This window comes from Monodelphis domestica, chromosome 5, assembly GCF_027887165.1.
Source record: "Monodelphis domestica isolate mMonDom1 chromosome 5, mMonDom1.pri, whole genome shotgun sequence".
NCBI classification, from domain to species: Eukaryota; Metazoa; Chordata; class Mammalia; order Didelphimorphia; family Didelphidae; genus Monodelphis; species Monodelphis domestica.
The window spans coordinates 258,290,058-258,308,643 of record NC_077231.1 but is presented as its reverse complement, the minus strand read 5'-3'; the positions used below and the strand labels follow the sequence as shown (position 1 = coordinate 258,308,643).

The 18,586-nt window shown below is 40.8% G+C and overlaps 1 protein-coding gene across 4 annotated transcripts in view; it reads left to right on the top strand.

The window, feature by feature from the left end:
• The window catches only part of ACBD5 (acyl-CoA binding domain containing 5), a 49,629-nt gene that overhangs the window by 4,134 nt on the left and 26,909 nt on the right, over positions 1 to 18,586 (top strand). For 3 of the 4 annotated variants that reach the window (XM_056800076.1, XM_056800075.1, XM_016426335.2), the window contains 3 exons: positions 1,529 to 1,649; positions 6,170 to 6,242; positions 13,091 to 13,205. In XM_056800076.1, coding sequence (XP_056656054.1) covers positions 1,529 to 1,649; positions 6,170 to 6,242; positions 13,091 to 13,205 — 309 coding nt within the window. Of the gene's footprint in view, positions 1 to 1,528; positions 1,650 to 6,169; positions 6,243 to 13,090; positions 13,206 to 13,349; positions 13,383 to 18,586 lie in introns of all 4 variants that reach the window. The other variant, XM_007504838.3, reaches the window with a different exon arrangement.

The window sequence follows — 18,586 nt, the reverse complement described above, 5'->3', positions numbered from 1 at the left end:
CGTTATTACTTTTAAGACTTGACTCATAAATAACTAGCTTATTTATGGTTGAAATAACATTTATAGCACCATATATGTGTGTGCCTGTGTGTGTGGGGGGGGGGTGGGTGGAAAGAGAGAGAGAGGGAGAGGGAGAGGGAGACAAAGAGAGAGAGAGAGAGAGAGGGAGGGAGAGAGAGAGAGAGGGAGGGAGGGAGAGAGAGAGAGAGAGGGACAGGGAATATGTTAAAGTTGCATAGAACTTTTTTCCCCAACAACTTTCCAAGATATATAGTATAAATGTTATCTCCATTTTACCCATAAGGTAACTAAAACTCTGAAAAGTACGTGTCCATGGCCACATAGCTAGTATTTGTGGCAGGATTCTCACCCAGAGCTGACCCCAAGTCCTCATCCTGCAAGTCTTTCATAAAGTCTTTGTGCAATTTTTGAAGTTTATAACTTTTTTACATGATATTTTAGCCTAGAGACAGGAGGTCCTGGGTTCAAATAAGGCCTCAGACACTTCCTAGCTGTGTGACCCTGGGCAAGTCACTTAACCCTTATTGCCTCACCCTTGCCACTCTTCTGCCTTGGAACCAATATTTAGTATTTATTCTAAGACAGAAGGTAAAGATTTTACAACATAAATAAATTTTTAAAAATGATATTTTAGCTAAAAGGGGGAAAACCTCTATATGACATTTAGAGGAAAGTGTCTTCCTCTGCTTCTTGGGGCTCGTCATCCCTATCACTTCCATCACATTCCTGTTCCTCTGTCTGTTTAGCCGGTCCTCAGTCAGTGAGCACCTGCTTTGTTTCCTGTTCTTTGTTGCCAGGAAAAAGTACAGCTATAAATATTTTAGTGTGGATGAAACTTTGCTTTCTGTGATTGATTTTATGTGCTTCATTTTTACTCCTCACCCAAAAAAAAAAAGAAAGAAAAACTCTTGGGGGTAACAGAGGCTTCCTGATAGAGCAGAAAAGTCTCTGCCGGCTCAGGTGTAACCCTGACCAGTTCATTTCCCAGATCTCCAATTCCTCATCTATAAAATGGAGAATCCCGCCTAGATGATGTCTGGCCTCTAAAAGCCTCTTCTAGCCTGAAGACCTTAGATGTCTCAGTGGACAGGAAGTCAAGCCTACAGACGGCAGGTCCTGGGTTCAAATGTAGCCTCAGACACTCCCTAGCTGGGTGGCCCTGGGCCAGTCACTTAACCCCCATTGCTCTTGTGCCTTGGTGATAGAAAGTTGAAGGAGTTCTCAGGATGGGGTCAGGAAGCTGGAGGAGGGGGCGTCCAGCGAGGGAGGAGGGAGTGCATTCAGAGGAGAGGGGCAGGTTGTACAAAGGTGGGGAAGGGGGTGGAGGGGAAGCCCCGGCTCTGGGCCTCCCTTTACTTAACTGAGAGGCATGGGAGTCGGACTAGCCGATGACCTCAAAGGTCCCGTCCGGCCCCAAATCCCTGGTCCTGTGGGGTGGACGGTCCCTGTGAAGCTGCCATTTTTCTCCCCAGGATCAAAACACCGTGTTTTAAATTGTCTTTCATAGGTTCCTTCCAGCCAACAAACGAAATGATGCTCAAGTTCTACAGCTTCTATAAACAAGCCACCGAAGGGCCCTGCAATATCTCGAGACCTGGATTCTGGGATCCCATTGGGAGATATAAATGGTAATTATGGAGGCGTGAGGAGGGCATCCTGCAGACGGGCGATGTGCAGTTAGGATGACTGAGCCTCCGTCCTGTGCGTGCCCTAGACAGCACCAGTTAGGATCACTGAGCCTCCGTCCTGTGCGTGCCCTAGACGGCACCAGTTAGGATGACTGAGCCTCCGTCCTGTGCGTGCCCTAGACGGCACCGCCCGCCTCTCCCCCGGCTCCTCTCCAAGAACTTAATTTTTAAGAGTCAGACTTGGCCAAGAGGGGGAGGGGACAGTCACAGGGACCCCGTGTCCGTCCTAAGGGCCGGGGGAGGGTCTTTTCCTTCTCTAGAAAAGTAAATAGTTGGCATAGACCAAAAGAAAATTTTATGTAGCTGTCAAAGTCTAGATTGTTTTATCTCCTCCTGTAGAAGCGATGATAAAGAATTTTTGATTACCAGGTAAAGTAACTTAATTTGGTCTTTTTTGATAGCAAGTAGTTGGGGTGGGGGTGAGGGTGGAACCCAAACCAGTGTGGCATTATATCTAAAACTCACCCCCCTCCTACTGTACTGGCCAATATACTTCATTACTTCTTTTCTCCTCCTCATCCTCCTCCTCCCTCTTCCCCCCCCCCACCTCCCACCCCCTTCCATCTTAGAATCAATACTCTATTGACTCCAAGGCAGAAGAGTGGTAGGCAATGAGAGTTGAGTGACTTGTCCAGGGTCACACAGCTGGGAAGTGCCTGAGGTCAGATTTGAATCCAGGACCTCTCTCTCTCTCTAGGCCTGGCTCTCCATCCACTGAGCCACCCAGCTGCCCCTACTTCATGACTTTCTAATAGGCATGGTGAAAAGAATCACCAGTTACTAACTTGGCATTGTTCAGTGCCAGTGGCTTCCCGAAGCCTGGGGACACTTTTCCAGAAGGCAGGCCGGATGCTTCTTGAAAGACTTCAGAGTGCAAAGCATTGTGGGTAGTTGGGGAGCCATCTTTAAGGAAAGCTGGAGTGACTCCAAAGGAAGGCTGCCAAGGCGGCTGAAGACCTTGAGTTCTTCTCCATCGGTACTAGCCGAGAGAAGGCCGGCCTGGGAGCAGGAGCCCGGAGAGGAGGGGGAAGGCCTGAGGGAACACTGGTCCTGCCTAGCCCTGCGGGGTGGAGCTGGGAGAGGGAAGGGAGGCTTCTGAGAGGCTGCAGTAGAAGGTCTCCCAGAGGGGCCCAGCGCTTGCTCAGGAAGGGGGCGACTCTTTAGCACTGAGCAGCGTCTAGATGACCACTTGGTTGGCACAGTCAGTGATCCGTAAACATTTATTAAGCAGCGACTGTCAGGCACTGGGCTGGGCTGGGTAAACATGTGAAAGAAGAGCCCCTGCCCTTGAGCAGCTTACCATTGAATGGGGGAGAACAAACACTAGAAACGGTTGTGGATGAGCCCCTTTTCCCTGCTCTTGAGGGTGTCTGCCATTTGGAGCAGGCCCTCTTCACACAGGCATGGCCTGCTGCCCCCGACCTTCTCTTCCTGTGTTCTGAGACACAGAAAAAAGGACACCCTCCCCAGTGGGTGCTCTCTGCCTCTTGTCCCCCCTCCCTCACCAGCCCCCACCCCATGTACCCAGGAACCCTTTCTAAGACAGTGAATAGAACTTTTACTCCCCCTTTGTGCGGTACTCTGAAAGAAGCAAGTAAAAGGTCCACCAAAAAGACGGGGGATGAAGGGAGGGCAGGAGCAGGCCCTGCACCCAGAGATCCGGGAAGTCCCAAAGGAATGCAGGCCAGTCCGAGAGCAGGTATTCTGCCGAGCTCTCTCCCTCGGGAATTTTGGCGATGACGGCCTCACCCTCCCGTCAGAGCGGCCAGAGGAGTGATAAAATGGAGTCCCAAAGCTGAGGAGAGTTCTGAGATACTGAGATGATCCTCCTAAGGAGCTTGCTGGGGCATCATGGGAGTGAAGTTAGTCCTGTGGTGTGGGATAGGAGGGATTCACAATTAGAAGCCCGGAAGTCCCACCTCTGACGCAAGCGATGTTTAAGAAATTAAATGTAATTTTTATGGTCATGCAGAACACCCTTCCGTATTGGTCCGTGTTGTAAGAGCACAGTCATACATAACCAGAACCCAGAATAAAACCCTAAATACACGGCGTGAAAGCCGACTCCGGAGGTGGACAACATTCCGGTCCTTCAGGATTATCCCAGATCATTGCCTTGCAGAGGGTAGCTAAGGTTTCCCTGGTAATCATTGTACAAGACTCACAGCAGTGAATTTTCTTAATGCATTTATTTTACACGTAGTAACTACTAACAAGAACAAACATTCACATTCAAAAACAAGATTTTAAAAAAAGATTATATACGAAGCCAGAAATTTGGATCATTTACAATTTGTGTGTGTGTGTGTGTTTTAATTCAAGTATATTCACTTTAACCAGGGAAAAGGGTAGTGCTTCCTGGACCTGTGATTTCATTGCTCTAGGGAGTTCCCAGGGGAGCAAACTCCTTCCCATGCAGGCCAGCACTTTCTCTGCCCCAGAGGCTTAGAGATTTGGCTAGATCACCCAGTGGCCAGGGTAAGGTCTGTAAGTGTCAGAGGCAGGATTAGTGTGCAAGTCGTTCTGGCTCTGAGATAGAATCTCTATCCTACAGACTGCCTAGTAACTGCCTAGTCATGTGTGTTCCCAGGCACCCTCAACTTCTTTTTTTTCCCCTTCTGTAGATCTTCCATATTTTGTTGCCGTTGTCTACGTAGTTGTAACCAGTGTGAATACGCTTTGTTTTAGTTCTGCTTGTTTGGTTCATTCTTTGTCTTTTCCTTTGTCAGCCCATATTTCTTGCATATTTGTATAAGTGTGTGTCAATTTCTTAGAATTTTGGATGTTTTTTAAAAAATCAGAAATGTTAAAAAAACAGATTCTTTCCTCCCGGTCTGTTTTAGTTCTTCTTGATTCTGAATCCCTTTTTATTGTAAAACAGCTACCGATTTTCATATAATCAAATACATTTTGTCAGACCTCAGCCATCTTTTAAAAATGATTTGTTTTGTCAGAAGGAAACATAATCTTCCTCATTTGACTAATTGTATCCCGTGCCTAACACAAGCACACGTATAGACGCACAGACCACTAAGCACATTTCTTTCCCCCTATTTTAGGCAGTCTTCTGTGTAAGTTTGGCTGAAATTTGACTTCCCTACTATCTCCCCCACTTGAGTGTTGTTCTGGGCTTTTCTCTGTGACCCAGCTCTTCCCCTACCTTCCCTGGACCTTTTTTCCTCCTCTCTATTATCTGTGAAGCCCCAAATCTACTCGTTGCTCTCCCCCTTTTACTCATTTCTTTCTCTTCTCTAATGGATCTGTGTCATTCAGTTGTTATTCTTACAAATCCAGCTAGGTGTGGTTTGTAATCTCATCATGATGAGGGTCTCTGGAGTAGTCTGTTTGCCCCCTTTATTTACCGGGAAGCATTTCAATCTCTGCCCTTATTAGTTTTGCATAGTAAAATAAAATCTACTTTAGGATTATGCTTGGCCAAATCTGCCCCCAAACAGTCTTCATTGTTTGAGGACTAGATAAAATTATGCCTCTGTTTCCATATAAAAACATGGAGATAATATAATACTTTCTAATGAATTATAAAATTGTTAAATGCTTAGAATAGATGAGGAACTAAACAGATATACATTATCTAATCGCTAAGAAAAATTGACTGGCTTAAATTAACTTTATTTTCCCCAAACAGATTTTTCATGAAATGAAATTGCCTCTGAGATAAAGTTTATGAGATGAACATAAGAGTATTTTTGTATTTTAAATAATGTTTTCCAGAGTCATTTATATCATATTTTTGCTGTTCCGGAATCTTCTCTCAGGGCTAAAACATCATCAACCTGTCTTCATTCTTGAAGTTCAGACATATCTTAGGTGATTTTTGAGGTTAGTGTAGTTTGTTGGTAGAGTAGAAACAGCTGAATTTTGAGGCCCGGCTTCCTGCTGATCACCTTGAGCTTCTGTTTCTACATCAGTAAAATGGCCATCATAATATCTACTCTGCCTGTATAACAGTTACTGGGGGGAAAAAAAGAAATGAAAACTTAAAATGCTTTGTGAACTATGATGGGCTCTATAATTGTCTGCTAGTGTGGACATTCATACCTTTTATTTAATGTTAACTTGTAACCAAAATATCCTTTTATTTAAAGAATCTACTCTTAATAGCTCATTAAACCTTTCAAAAATATCCATCTGATCTTTCCTTCTGCGTCACAATTAATAAGCATCTTTTAAAGAATACTTAGAAAATAATCTTTATAATAATAGAGATGAAAGATGGAGTAAGTCTGAATTTGGCTTTTTTAATCCACAAGTTAGTTTATTGTCTTTCTCCAGGGTGAGCCAGTTAAAGACTTCTCTTTTCAAGATGGCTCTAAAAGAGCCTGTTTTAAATTAATTGTACTATGTCGTTTGGCTACACGTTCTAATTTGAGCAACTGGAAGTCAGATGTAAGACCTGAGACATCTGTGTGGGCTTTTTATTCCAATATTTTCATTTCTAGGGATGCTTGGAGTTCACTGGGTGATATGACCAAAGAAGAAGCTATGATTGCCTATGTTGAAGAAATGAAAAAGGTAAGAAAACTCATTCCGTGTAAAAGAAGATAAAATGTGGTTCGAATAGCTCCTAATTTAATTTTCTTCACTTACAAGGTCTAATTTTGAGTCGTTGTGGAAATTATAATTTGTCACAGGAAACAAAATTGAGGGACTGCATTCATTGGAATGTCAGTTTTCAACTGAGGAAGTTTGCAGGAGAGGGATAGAAAGTTGCTGATTTGTTGGTTTGCTTGTTTGTTTTTTCCCTAAGGAGAGATCACCTGGAAAAATTCATGAGTTAAAAGAAAATCTGGTGGTTTGGTAGTTTTCACCAATGTCTCATTTTTTTTTTTGAGATTCTAAGTTTCTGGACATTAGAGATTGCTTTCATCTTTAGATGCATTCTGTGGGCAATATGATATAGTGCCAACCTTTGTAAAGATTAAAATTTAGGGGAGACAGGGAGACTGAGGCAGGTAGAAATTAGTTTCTCTCTGCAAGAAGTATTATATTTTTTAGAGGTTTATTAAAGGTTAAAGATGAAAGAATATACAAGTAAGAAACATGTGCCTAGGCCAGAGGTTTAGACAAAATAACCTCACATCACACAAGAGACGCGCCTGCTCCAAAACGGAAGTCCAAAAAGAGCCAAGAGAGCCTCAAAAGCCTTTGAATCAGCTTAAATACCTTCTCGATCTGGGCCCAGGTGAGATTACAAGGCATTCTGGGGAAGTGGAGCAAAGGCTCGTGGGGATTGTAGTCCTGTATTCGAGTCTATTTTTTACACCTTGGAGAGAGGAAGACCCGGGTGCAGATCAAGCCTGAGACTAGGAGTTGTATATGGAGGGAGCTCCCACACCTCTGAAATGGAGAGGTTTTAGGGTCTTAGATTTATAACCTGAAGTGAACTTAGAGGCCCCACATTCCAACCTCCTCGTTTAAAGAATGAGGAACTGAGGTCCAGAGAGGTAAGTTACTTGCCCAGAGTCATAAAAATATTAGGTAGCAGAGGCAGAATTTAGATTTGAGTCCTGAGGCTTCAGGTTCCACATCTTTCCCACAGTGCATCTCTGTGGCTAACTCTGTTCCTTGCCTATGTAGTAAGCAACTATAACTTGAATACTTGAATGTCTGGTTTCAGACAGTGAATATTCCCTCTTCCAATCCTGATTGCAAGTTTACTTAAGATTGTCAGGGGGGCAGCTGGGTAGCTCAGTGTATTGAGAGCCAGGCCTAGAGACGGGAGGTCCTAGGTTCAAATCTGGCCTCTGACACTTCCCAGCTGTGTGACCCTGGGCAAGTCACTTGACCCCCATTGCCTAGCCCTTACCACTCTTCTGCCTTGGAGCCAATACATAGTATTGATTCCAAGAAGGAAGGTAAGGACTAAAAAAAAATGTAATAACCTCTGTCCAGTGTGGTGATGAGGATTTCCAGACTTGGCTGGTGCCAGACATAAAATCAAGCCTCTAGTCAGGAGGAGGCTTTCCTCCCATAGAGGCAGCAGAAGGGGACTTTCACGGAAGACGTAGACACTTCAGACGCACTTAGTGAGTTGCAACTCAGACTCTCAGTATTGCTCTCTCACCCCAAGAAAGGAGAGGCCGCTTGAATGGTATTGAAAACTGGGATGCCGGTGAACTTCTCATTTGCCACATAAAATCAGCTGTAAAATGAAATCTTCCATTATGAGTGTGAGACCCCGCTGCCCAATGCTCATTTTTTTTGCATTACACTGGAGTCGAATTTAGTTCTTTTAGGTATAACCACAAGGAAGTGGGTATCTCAGAATTAAAGTATTAAGTGTTTTTTTTCCCTTGAATTTTTTGGTTAGATTGTTATGTTTTTGATTTGTTATTTTCCTGCTCAAAAATCTTTTTTTAAGAATATGTTTTTAAAAAAAGAATATGTTCTTACTTGCTACAAGTTCCATTGACACTTAAGGAAAATTGCCCATTATTTTCAGTTTCGTTTATAGTTTGAAATCATCCGTACTTTGCCCTTGGAAAACTTTGCTTCCTTGGCAGAATGTAAGGACTCAGCTTAATGGCTTGCGTTGTTTACATTCCAAATTCAGTTTAGACTCTCACCTTCCACCTTAGCAGGGACATTTCTTGAAACCAAAACACTCGGCTTTTTCTTACCTCTAGAAGAGGGACAGGAAAGGGCAATTCTATGCAGACTTCTGCAGATAGAAAGCTACTTTCAGGTCTTCCTAAGGAATTATTTTGGGGGGAGATTATGTTTAAGTCTGACCTTGTCACTTAGCCATAATCCTAGCTCTAGATAAAAAATTCTAAGAGAAAGCAACTCTGTGTGAGCTCCTGCTCTTAAATAAAAATTCCATCAAGTTGAACACTTAGCCATATTCGATTGAGTTCTACGGGGTTTCTGAGAGACCAACTCTGTGTACGATTCCACTGAGAGAAAGCTGAACATGATCTTGCATGGACTTGGACTGCAGCAGGGGCTGGCAGGATGGGGTAAATTAAATTAGCAATTAAGAGACCACTCTCCACAACGGCTTTTGTGACTGGTTTAAAATGAAGCCCAGTAATCCTGTTAATTGTCAACATAAGCAATTCTTTATTTGAAGACTATTTTTAAAAAGAAGAACTTTTTTTGTCCAAATGTTTGATTTCAAGACAATTGCACCACCCAGAAGCTGACTTTCTCATTCCAGACTAAAAGTAGATGCCCACCCCGGGGGCAGACATTCAACAAGCAGCAGACAGTTCCATTATGTGAAGACCTTCCCCTACTGCTCATTATGGCTGACGATCAGCTTTGTGTGCAAAGATGGTTCTACCATGAAATGTTAATCCTCCCCAAACTAATGTCACTAAAGGTATCAGGATCTTAATTGGGTATGCTGGGAGTATGGATTTTCTGTAGTGCTAATGAACTAGGGAAAGGGGAGCTGATGGAGAAGACAAAGGAAAAGCCTTACGCCGAGAATGTGGCCCAGCTCCTTTAGAAAGCAGACTTCCCTTTCCCCCAGCCCAAGTAATAAAAAGTAGTGAGAGTTCCTGTCTTAGATTTTGTTGTCATCCTAACCCTTGACATGAAGCTCTCCAGAGGCCAGTGTCATCAGCGATCAGGGTAATGGTTCATCCTCTTTGAGGGGGTCATTTCTTAAAGCTTCTCTTTGTGTTTCTCCTTTTCCTTTTGGGGGGTCATTTCTTAAAGCTTCTCTTTGTGTTTCTCCTTTTCCTTTTGGGGGGTCATTTCTTAAAGCTTCTCTTTGTGTTTCTCCTTTTCCTTTTGGGGGGTCATTTCTTAAAGCTTCTCTTTGTGTTTCTCCTTTTCCTTTTGGGGGGTCATTTCTTAAAGCTTCTCTTTGTGTTTCTCCTTTTCCTTTTGGGGGGTCATTTCTTAAAGCTTCTCTTTGTGTTTCTCCTTTTCCTTTTGGGGGGTCATTTCTTAAAGCTTCTCTTTGTGTTTCTCCTTTTCCTTTTTGGAGGGTCATTTCTTAAAGCTTCTCTTTGTGTTTCTCCTTTTCCTTTTGGGGGGTCATTTCTTAAAGCTTCTCTTTGTGTTTCTCCTTTTCTTTTTGGGGGTTCATTTCTTAAAGTTTCTCTTTGTGTTTCTCCTTTTCCTTTTGGGGGTTCATTTCTTAAAGCTTCTCTTTGTGTTTCTCCTTTTCCTTTTGGGGGTTCATTTCTTAAAGCTTCTCTTTGTGTTTCTCCTTTTCCTTTTGGGGGGTCATTTCTTAAAGCTTCTCTTTGTGTTTCTCCTTTTCCTTTTGGGGGGTCATTTCTTAAAGCTTCTCTTTGTGTTTCTCCTTTTCCTTTTGGGGGGTCATTTCTTAAAGCTTCTCTTTGTGTTTCTCCTTTTCCTTTTGGGGGGTCATTTCTTAAAGCTTCTCTTTGTGTTTCTCCTTTTCCTTTTTGGGGGGTCATTTCTTAAAGCTTCTCTTTGTGTTTCTCCTTTTACTTTTGGGGGGTCATTTCTTAAAGCTTCTCTTTGTGTTTCTTCTTTTCTTTTTGGGGATTCATTTCTTAAAGTTTCTCTTTGTGTTTCTCCTTTTCCTTTTGGGGGTTCATTTCTTAAAGCTTCTCTTTGTGTTTCTCCTTTTCCTTTTGGGGGGTCATTTCTTAAAGCTTCTCTTTGTGTTTCTCCTTTTCCTTTTGGGGGGTCATTTCTTAAAGCTTCTCTTTGTGTTTCTCCTTTTCCTTTTGGGGGGTCATTTCTTAAAGCTTCTCTTTGTGTTTCTCCTTTTCCTTTTGGGGGGTCGTTTCTTAAAGCTTCTCTTTGTGTTTCTCCTTTTCCTTTTGGGGGTTCATTTCTTAAAGCTTCTCTTTGTGTTTCTCCTTTTCCTTTTGGGGGGTCATTTCTTAAAGCTTCTCTTTGTGTTTCTCCTTTTCCTTTTGGGCCATCTTTCTCTCCACTCAAGCCTGCACCTCTGCTGCCTCAGAATCCCTTCTGTGGACAGTATGGAAAGCTTTAGCAGGTTTGACACGTTTCCATTAATGTGAACTGTCTGAGGTCCCCTTTCTTCAGCAGTCAGATGTTTGTCTAATGGAATAGTAAAGGCCTTTGCATTTTTCTAGTTTGAAACACAGGAAGGAATTTTCCACTCTTGCTGTTCCTTTATAGTCATCTTTCAACCCAGAGAATGTAGGATAGGTACAAGAGGAGGAGGGGGTTCATGAGGAATTTTCTTGTTAATTTTGCATGTTGGGGGCAGCTGGGTGTCTCAGTGGACCCAGAGATGGGAGGTTCTAGGTTCAAATCTGGCCTCAGACACTTCCCAGCTGTGTGACCCTGGGCAAGTCACTTACCCCCATGGCCTAGCCCTTACCACTCTTCTGCCTTGGAACCAATACACAGTATTGACTCCAAGACAGAAGGTGAGGGTTTAAAAGAAAATTTGCATGTTGGAGGCTCCATCGGATCTTTTTGCATTTTTGCCCTCTGAATAACTCTTTGCTTAGCTCCATATTTGAAAGCCAGTCCTTGCTGAGATGGTATGTTTTGTATGCACTGAGCTGCAGCTAGTTATCTGCAGCTTGAGCTACCTTCTGCGACAGCAGGTTTCTCTAGGACTCCTTATGTCTTTTCTGTCATCTCTTTAATTGCGCGTCCGGCTCATCGACATTCATAATTTCTTTGGGAGCCAGGCCAGTGGACTAGCTCTAAATGACCTTGGCCTTTGGTTGTCCCAGTCAGACAATTGCATCATGTTGAGAGTGGCCGATGCATTGGACTTCCCATATCCAGAGGGTACTGAGCCACGTGTCTGGAAAGGCACCTCCATCTCCAAAATCCTCTGTTACCTGTAGGGGAAGTTCTCTCCCTCCTGAGGCCAGTGATTTAGGTCATCTGCCTTGAGCTCTGGGATCTTGCCTTTCCTCAGCCTCGAGCAGGTAAAGAGCTGGCCAGCACCATCTTCCACTGCTTCCAGCTGGGAGGTGGTTAATAGAACAAAAGAAGAGGGGTTTTTTTTTTAATTGTAAATCTAACAAATAATTTTAAAAATTATCTTTTTTCTCTTCTTCATTAATATAAGTAACTAACTGTTGGCTTCAAACAAATGGGGTCGTGTCCTGCACAGGTCACAGCTCTCTCTCCTTCATAAAATGAAAATTTGAATTTTAGTTTTATTTCTTTTTAATTTAAAAAAAAATAAAACCCCCTACCTTCTGTCTTGGAATCAACACTGTGTATTAGTTCCAAGACAGAAGAGCAGTAAGGGCTAGGCCATGGAGGTTAAGTGACTTGCCCAGGGTCACACCGCTAGGAAGTGGCTGAGGCCAGATTTGAACCTAGAACTTCTCATCTCTAGGCTTGACTTTCAATCCACTGAGCTACCCAGCTGCCCCCTTATTTTAATTTCTTAACATCTTATTTGAAAGTGTACTCTTTCATGGGTTTCATCAGTTATACACTGCTGTCATCCAATTACCAGTATTAAAATCAGTAACTTGTCATTTCAGACATATTTTATTACTTTTCTCTTTTATAAGGTAAAATTGATGGTAGTAATAAGCATGTTTTGAATTAAAACAGTAGACTTATTAACTGCCAACCAGGCAGTAGGCTGCTCTCCCTGTAGAAGTCATTTAGAAGCAGAGATGGTGTTGCTAGCCATAATGTTTCTTTTTCTACGAGGCCCAGGAGGTCAACTTGATTTTAGGAGAGAGCGCATGTGAGCCGTTGGAGGATTGGGGGTGGGAGTAGGTCAAAGGCAGGGAAAGGAATAGCCACCTTCTAGGCGTGACCAAGGAAAACCTGTGCCTAACCAATTCATTTCCCTTTCTCTTCCGGAAAATTTTCTTAAAAATCGTTTTATTTATAAACTAAATCTTGGTTTGCAGATAAGATTAGCTGCTTTTGAAGCAATACATGGTTGGTGTGTATGTGCTAGAATCTCCATTTTTATCTTTTTTTTGTCTTTTCAACTGAAGTAACAGACTCTACATGTGATGAAATGTCAACTGAATGTGTAACTCCTGGCTTCCCTGCTGCCCTTTCAGACATAAAATTGAAAAACTGGGATAAGATGACCTCTTACGTTGTGCACAGTGACATAGTATTAGTGCTCAATCTTCTTCTCTTCCAATGTCCCATATTTTATTAACCTAATTAACTAGTTAATTGATCAAAGATTGCCGGGCCTTGTCTTCTGCTTAATTAGTCAGTTGCTTCATAAAATGGACTTCATTGTAGAAACATTTATAGATACTTAATTATTGTAGTCATTGCATTAAGCTCATTTAGGAGAAAATGTACGCTCATGTCTATATACTTAATGAATTTGGATATTTTATGTAAATGAACTTCGTGTCTCAGAAAAAATAAAAAATTGGAATATTCAAAGCCAGGGTAAATCAAATGAATCCTTTATTTGTGATTTCATAAGACTTGTATTTTGATCACAGATTCTTGAGACCATGCCAATGACGGAGAAAGTTGAAGAATTACTCCATGTAATAGGTCCATTCTATGAAATTGTAGAGGACAAAAAGAGCAGCAGAAGTTCTGATTTAACCTCAGGTTGGAATACAGTATTCTTTGTTATTTAGCAACTGACTATACCATGAGTTGAGATGATTGTATTTTCAATGACTGATGTTTTAAAACGATGCTATTTTTCTAAGCTGCATTTAAAAAATTCATTCTCTTATTTTTATATGCTAGTCCGACTGGAGAAAGTCACTAAATATTTAGAAGGTAGGAATGATGAAATTTATATATACATGTTCTATTTTTTTGTTTTATCTGCCAGAGGAATGCTACTCAAACTTTTACAACTACTGAACTTGCCACCTGTCAGTTGTCACTTGAAAATAAATATACTGTGTGCAGTTCCAAAAAGGGATCCATTTCTCTTTAACTGCTTTAAAAAAATGATGGGGGGGGGTAGGAAGCTCTTAAAATCTGTCTTATTGACAAAAGGGATTTGACAGAGGTTTTTAATAGAGATGATCTTTTTAAAAAGAATGCTATTATGAATAACAATATAATATTTGCCTTTTCTTTGCACATTTATAGGTACAATGATAATGTACATCCTTCTCTCTTAGCTCTGATGGCCATGTCCTGTTCTTAATAGTGTCCATACTGTAGCTTGTTTCCCTCCAGATAGTTTTTTTACATGTAGCTGGTTATCTATTTATTAGAGTCAATATGATAGTGCAAAGAAGAGACTTCTAACTTGTCTAGAAATCTGACAGGTGGCAACTTAATTGTTATGTTATCATGATGAAATTCTCCCTAATTGATTTTAAGTTAAATCCATATTTTCCTTTCTATTTCAGAAATCACATTGTAGCAATGCTATAGTTGAGGTAACCTTTCCCCCATTTATTGCTTTTAGACTATAAGATATTTTTAATAAAAATTTAACCAGAACGAATCTAAGTAAAACTAGCCATTAGTAATGTCATTGAGTTAGATCAAACTTTAAAAGTCTTTGTGATACAAATGGAACATAAAGAAATTGGAAAGGTAATTTTTATGTACCAACTGAAAATGTTTTTGGTAGAAATATGAAAATTATTATGTATTATGTGTTAAAATTAACTGAGGTTCTTTAACTTTGCAGAAAATCACAAAGATGTAAGATGCAGATATTTTTAAGTGTTCATTTTGAAAACTAGATTAATAGTTTAAAGTAGAATTTTATTAATAATTTCAGCAGGAAGCTGGGATTGTTTCTAGCATCAATCTTTAAAACCTGGATTATAATAGCTCTGGATGCAGTAGTTGAATTTGAATCCAAAATCTTCTTATTTCAAAATTCTATATTCACTGATGCCAACACTGCAAGGGAATGATATTAGAAGCTCTCCCTTCCAATTCATCATTTCTTTTTGCCTTCATCATTTTTATAAGGCAGCTTTTTGTTAGAATAGAGCTTGGTTTGCTTCTTTAGGTAATTTTCTTAATCTGATTTGGCCAAAAGAGGCATTCTTCCTCATAAGCCTCATCCTTCCTCTAGTAATGTCCATTACTAGATGCCTTCAGGTTGGAATGAAAGAAATTCAATTTCAGAGTTTTAAGGCCAACTTAAAAGTAAACACAAAAACTCATGTTTACTATAAGTGGCACAGGACATATCCTTATCTCAGTGTATTTTGTACTAGAGTTATTTGCATTAGAAAAGAATAAAATACAGAGCACTGTCCAAAGAAGGAAAGACCATTTCTTATTGAGAGGTCTTAGAAGGCTCTTTAGATGAAGTCAAGTGGCATTTGAGAGGATCCTTGAAGGATAGATAGGAGTTTTAGAGACAGAGTAGCATGGAATAAATGTAAGGAAAGGCAGGAACACACATAGGAGGAGCGTCCAGTTTGGCTGAAGAATGATAGCTGCAGAGTAGCTTTCTCTTTATCTCCCCACTGCAGTCTGTTTCCCACATAGCTTTTAAAGTAATCTTCCTAAAGTGTAGCATGTTCCTCTTCTGCTCCAAAGCCTTTAATTAACATCTTCCTATGGCCTCAAGGATAACCAAAGCCTCAGCCTGGCATTTTAGTAAAGCCTGCTGCACAGTATGGCTCCCACCTATCTTTCCAGATAGGTTCTCTTGTACTTCTCATCACATCTTCTGTGTCCCAGACAAACTGATCTAATATTGGTTCCCTGAATTTGGCATTCCTCTTCCCGTCCCTTTGCCCTTGCTCCCACTTCCCCACATGTGCAGAAGACATTCCTTTCTCACTTTGACCCCTTCTCAGCCTTAGAGTCCTTCAGGACCCAGCTCAGGTGCAGCCTCCTGTACAAAGCCTTTGCTGATTTCCATCACCTCAGTTATTAGTGTTTTGTCCATCCCGAAACTCTTTTGTATTTACTTCTCTGTGTGCCTGTTGTATTTTCCTAGTAGAATGGATGCTTTTTGAAGTCAGAGACTGGTTTTTGTCTGTGTATTCTAGGGGCTGGTTCAGCTTCTCATACTGTTCCTGAAAGATACTTAATGTTTTTCTAATTGAATTGCTTTTGGTGATGATAGCAGACTCCAGAAGGTCTTGAATGCCAGGAATGCCAGGATGAGATATTTACTAGAGAGTAGTAAACAACTGAAGGGATTTCAGCAGAGGGGATACCGGGATACCTTGAGTGTATCTGTACATAAAGAAATTAATCCTGTGAAGAGTATATTAGAAGAGACAAACTGGTTTCAAGGAGACCCAGTAGGAGACTCCAATGGTAGAAAAAAAATCAGTCTTTCAACAGTTTTTTTTTCACATTTTGATCAGGGGATATTCTTAACACTTTTTTTTATATATGATAGAGATGAGAAAGGAAATATATGGGTAAATGACTGTTGATGTCTTCTTAATAACTTTTTCATCATCTTCCCAATCTTTTAGAATAGTTCCTAATTTGTGATAGCTTGAAAACCAACCCCAAAATGCCATTCTAAGCAGAGATTTCTAGAGTGTGCTTCTGTGTGCCTCCATTCAGATGCAACATCTCTTCCTAAATTCTTAAGTGGTTTTCACTTCCTCACATGGCCTGTCAACTATTGATGGCTATAGATAGAGATGATGGTAGATCTGTTGACTTTTGCAGCTATTTGTTGTCATTCTACCCTCATCTACTAAAATTTACTGACTTTGAAAAATTTGTACTAGTAAGTTATCAAAATGCGATTAGGACTTTATAGCAATCAGTGATTCTTTACTGTCTGATTTTTTTACTTAATTCATTTTTAAAGAATTCATCTTGATGATGGTCCACTAAGTCTTTTCAAATCACTAAAGACTGAGAATCTTATCTCCTGTTCTGTCTTCCTACACACCAACATTTTAAACTAGAGAGGATCTGTTGTACCAAAACAATTAAGAAAGCATGATAACATCTCATAACAAGTTAAGCCAGTCTTGCCAATGCTTTTATAAGTATTCCACTGAAACTGAAACCTCGCTTTATGAAGGTTTAGATGAACCATTTTATGTCCATTACTGTAGAGTCAAAAATCCCACCATTAGCAGAGAAATAGAAAAGACACATTTTAGATCACCGTATTTAAGTTTGAGCATATTCCTTTTCCCTTCCTAGCCACTCCCCATTTCCATCCTGCTGAATTTTGTAATTACCAGATTTCACAAGCTGAACAGTTTGGGATCATGCCCATATTTATGTAATTAAGGCCAAAGGAACACTGAAGTGTTTCAGGAAGTGGAATTAGTGATTGAGTAGATAGGTCTTTTCATTTCCAGTACATATAAATAAATAAAGGAGTCTTTGCTCATTTATTATGGACTCATTCCAGGGCTCTGCAAAAAGATAAAATCAGCAATGGTACACCAGACTTATGGTGTGTACGGCATACAGAGAAAGGCTACCAAGTAGCCACACTTCAAAGTATTTATGAGAGAAATGAGCTCTTTATGTCTGAAGAGTGCTGTGTTGTGGGTGGTGGCCTTGTATTGGTGCTGAGATGTTTGATGTTTGAAACTGAATTGTGCAGCTAGCACTAAGTGTCTTCCTGGCCACCGATCTCCAAGTTGAGTAGTGTGAAGAGCATTGAGAGCTCAGTTGTACAGAGCTCAGAAGTGAACTGAACTGTGCATGGCTGGAGTCAGGATTTGAACCCCTTTTGACACCAGTTTGAGCCCCCTTTTCATCATATTAGGAGACAGGAGCTTTTCGGTAGTGATGCCATTAAAATTGGAAATGATCACATTTCTTCAAGAATCTTTCCATTTTCCATAGATTATATTCCACTCCACTCCACCCCCACCAGACTTATGCATTTTCAGGTCTGAGATGTGTTTAAATGAAGCTGCCCCCTCTCAGCTGTTTTTCAGGAATCCATTTAGAAATCACTTAGTCTTGTTTTACAGTTTGGGCTTTTTCAGAGCTGGGGCAGAGAGCAGAGCAGGTTACTGGAAACAGTTCTGAAAAGGGATATTCACTAGTATTTGCTTTCCAAAGCTTGGTGATAGGGACTCATAGCTCCCAAAACAATTGAGTTCGAGACTTTCTAGTCAGGATCTCAGTTGTATCCTTCCTATTGCCCTCTCCTATGCTGACTCTTCCCTTATCCTTGCATGAGTAGATGTGGGAAGACTAAAGAAGGGAGAGCGGGGACCAAATCTGAGAAGACAAAACAGGAGACTTTTCAATAGTGTCCATCTCTTTGACGGTTCCTATTCTATAATAGTACAGTAGTAGCTTGAATTCATATGAAACTTTATTCAGAAAACTTAAAATGCTTTGAAATATTATATTTATAATTACAAAGTGAAGTGGGTAAAAATACACCGTCGCTTCCACTTTGTGTGTAGTTTTTACTATTTTTAATTTTCACAAAATCTTGAGGCTCTTTGCTGAATAGTCTTACTATTATTAAATGGATCTTATTAAAAGTGATGCTCAAACAGCCAGCTTATTTGTCTCGTAGCTCTTTTCCACTAGTATGATATGTGCATCATGTAGGGATCCCCGATGTACTTCCACAAACCATAATGTTGATGGCCTCTTCCTGTTGTCAGCAGAAGTTATTTTGTATTCGACCCAATAGTAAATGTGGCTCTCTGAGATGCTTTCGCCTAAGGGAAATTTGGCCTATTTAGCTTAAAGCTTTGTGTACTTTACCTGCTTGTTCCAGGTTGCAAGGCTGCTACCTATGTAGGGTGAATTGCAGGAGTTAAGATGCTTCCATAACCACCTCTTGCTGCCATGGAATAAGTTAGGCCCTGGGAGGCTTCGGTTCCTTTACCAGTTAGTTGAAAGTCCTTCAGTAGAATTCATCAAAGAAATTTCACTTTTGAAGGTAACTTGTGAGTAGAAAAAAGAATCTAACCTTAAACAGCGTTAAATGTGATTCTGAATACAGCCTTCACTATAGTATTGCTACAAGTGATCTGCATTTTCGTTGTCAGCAGCATGACATATTACAGACGTAATTAGTGACTTTAAAGAGAATG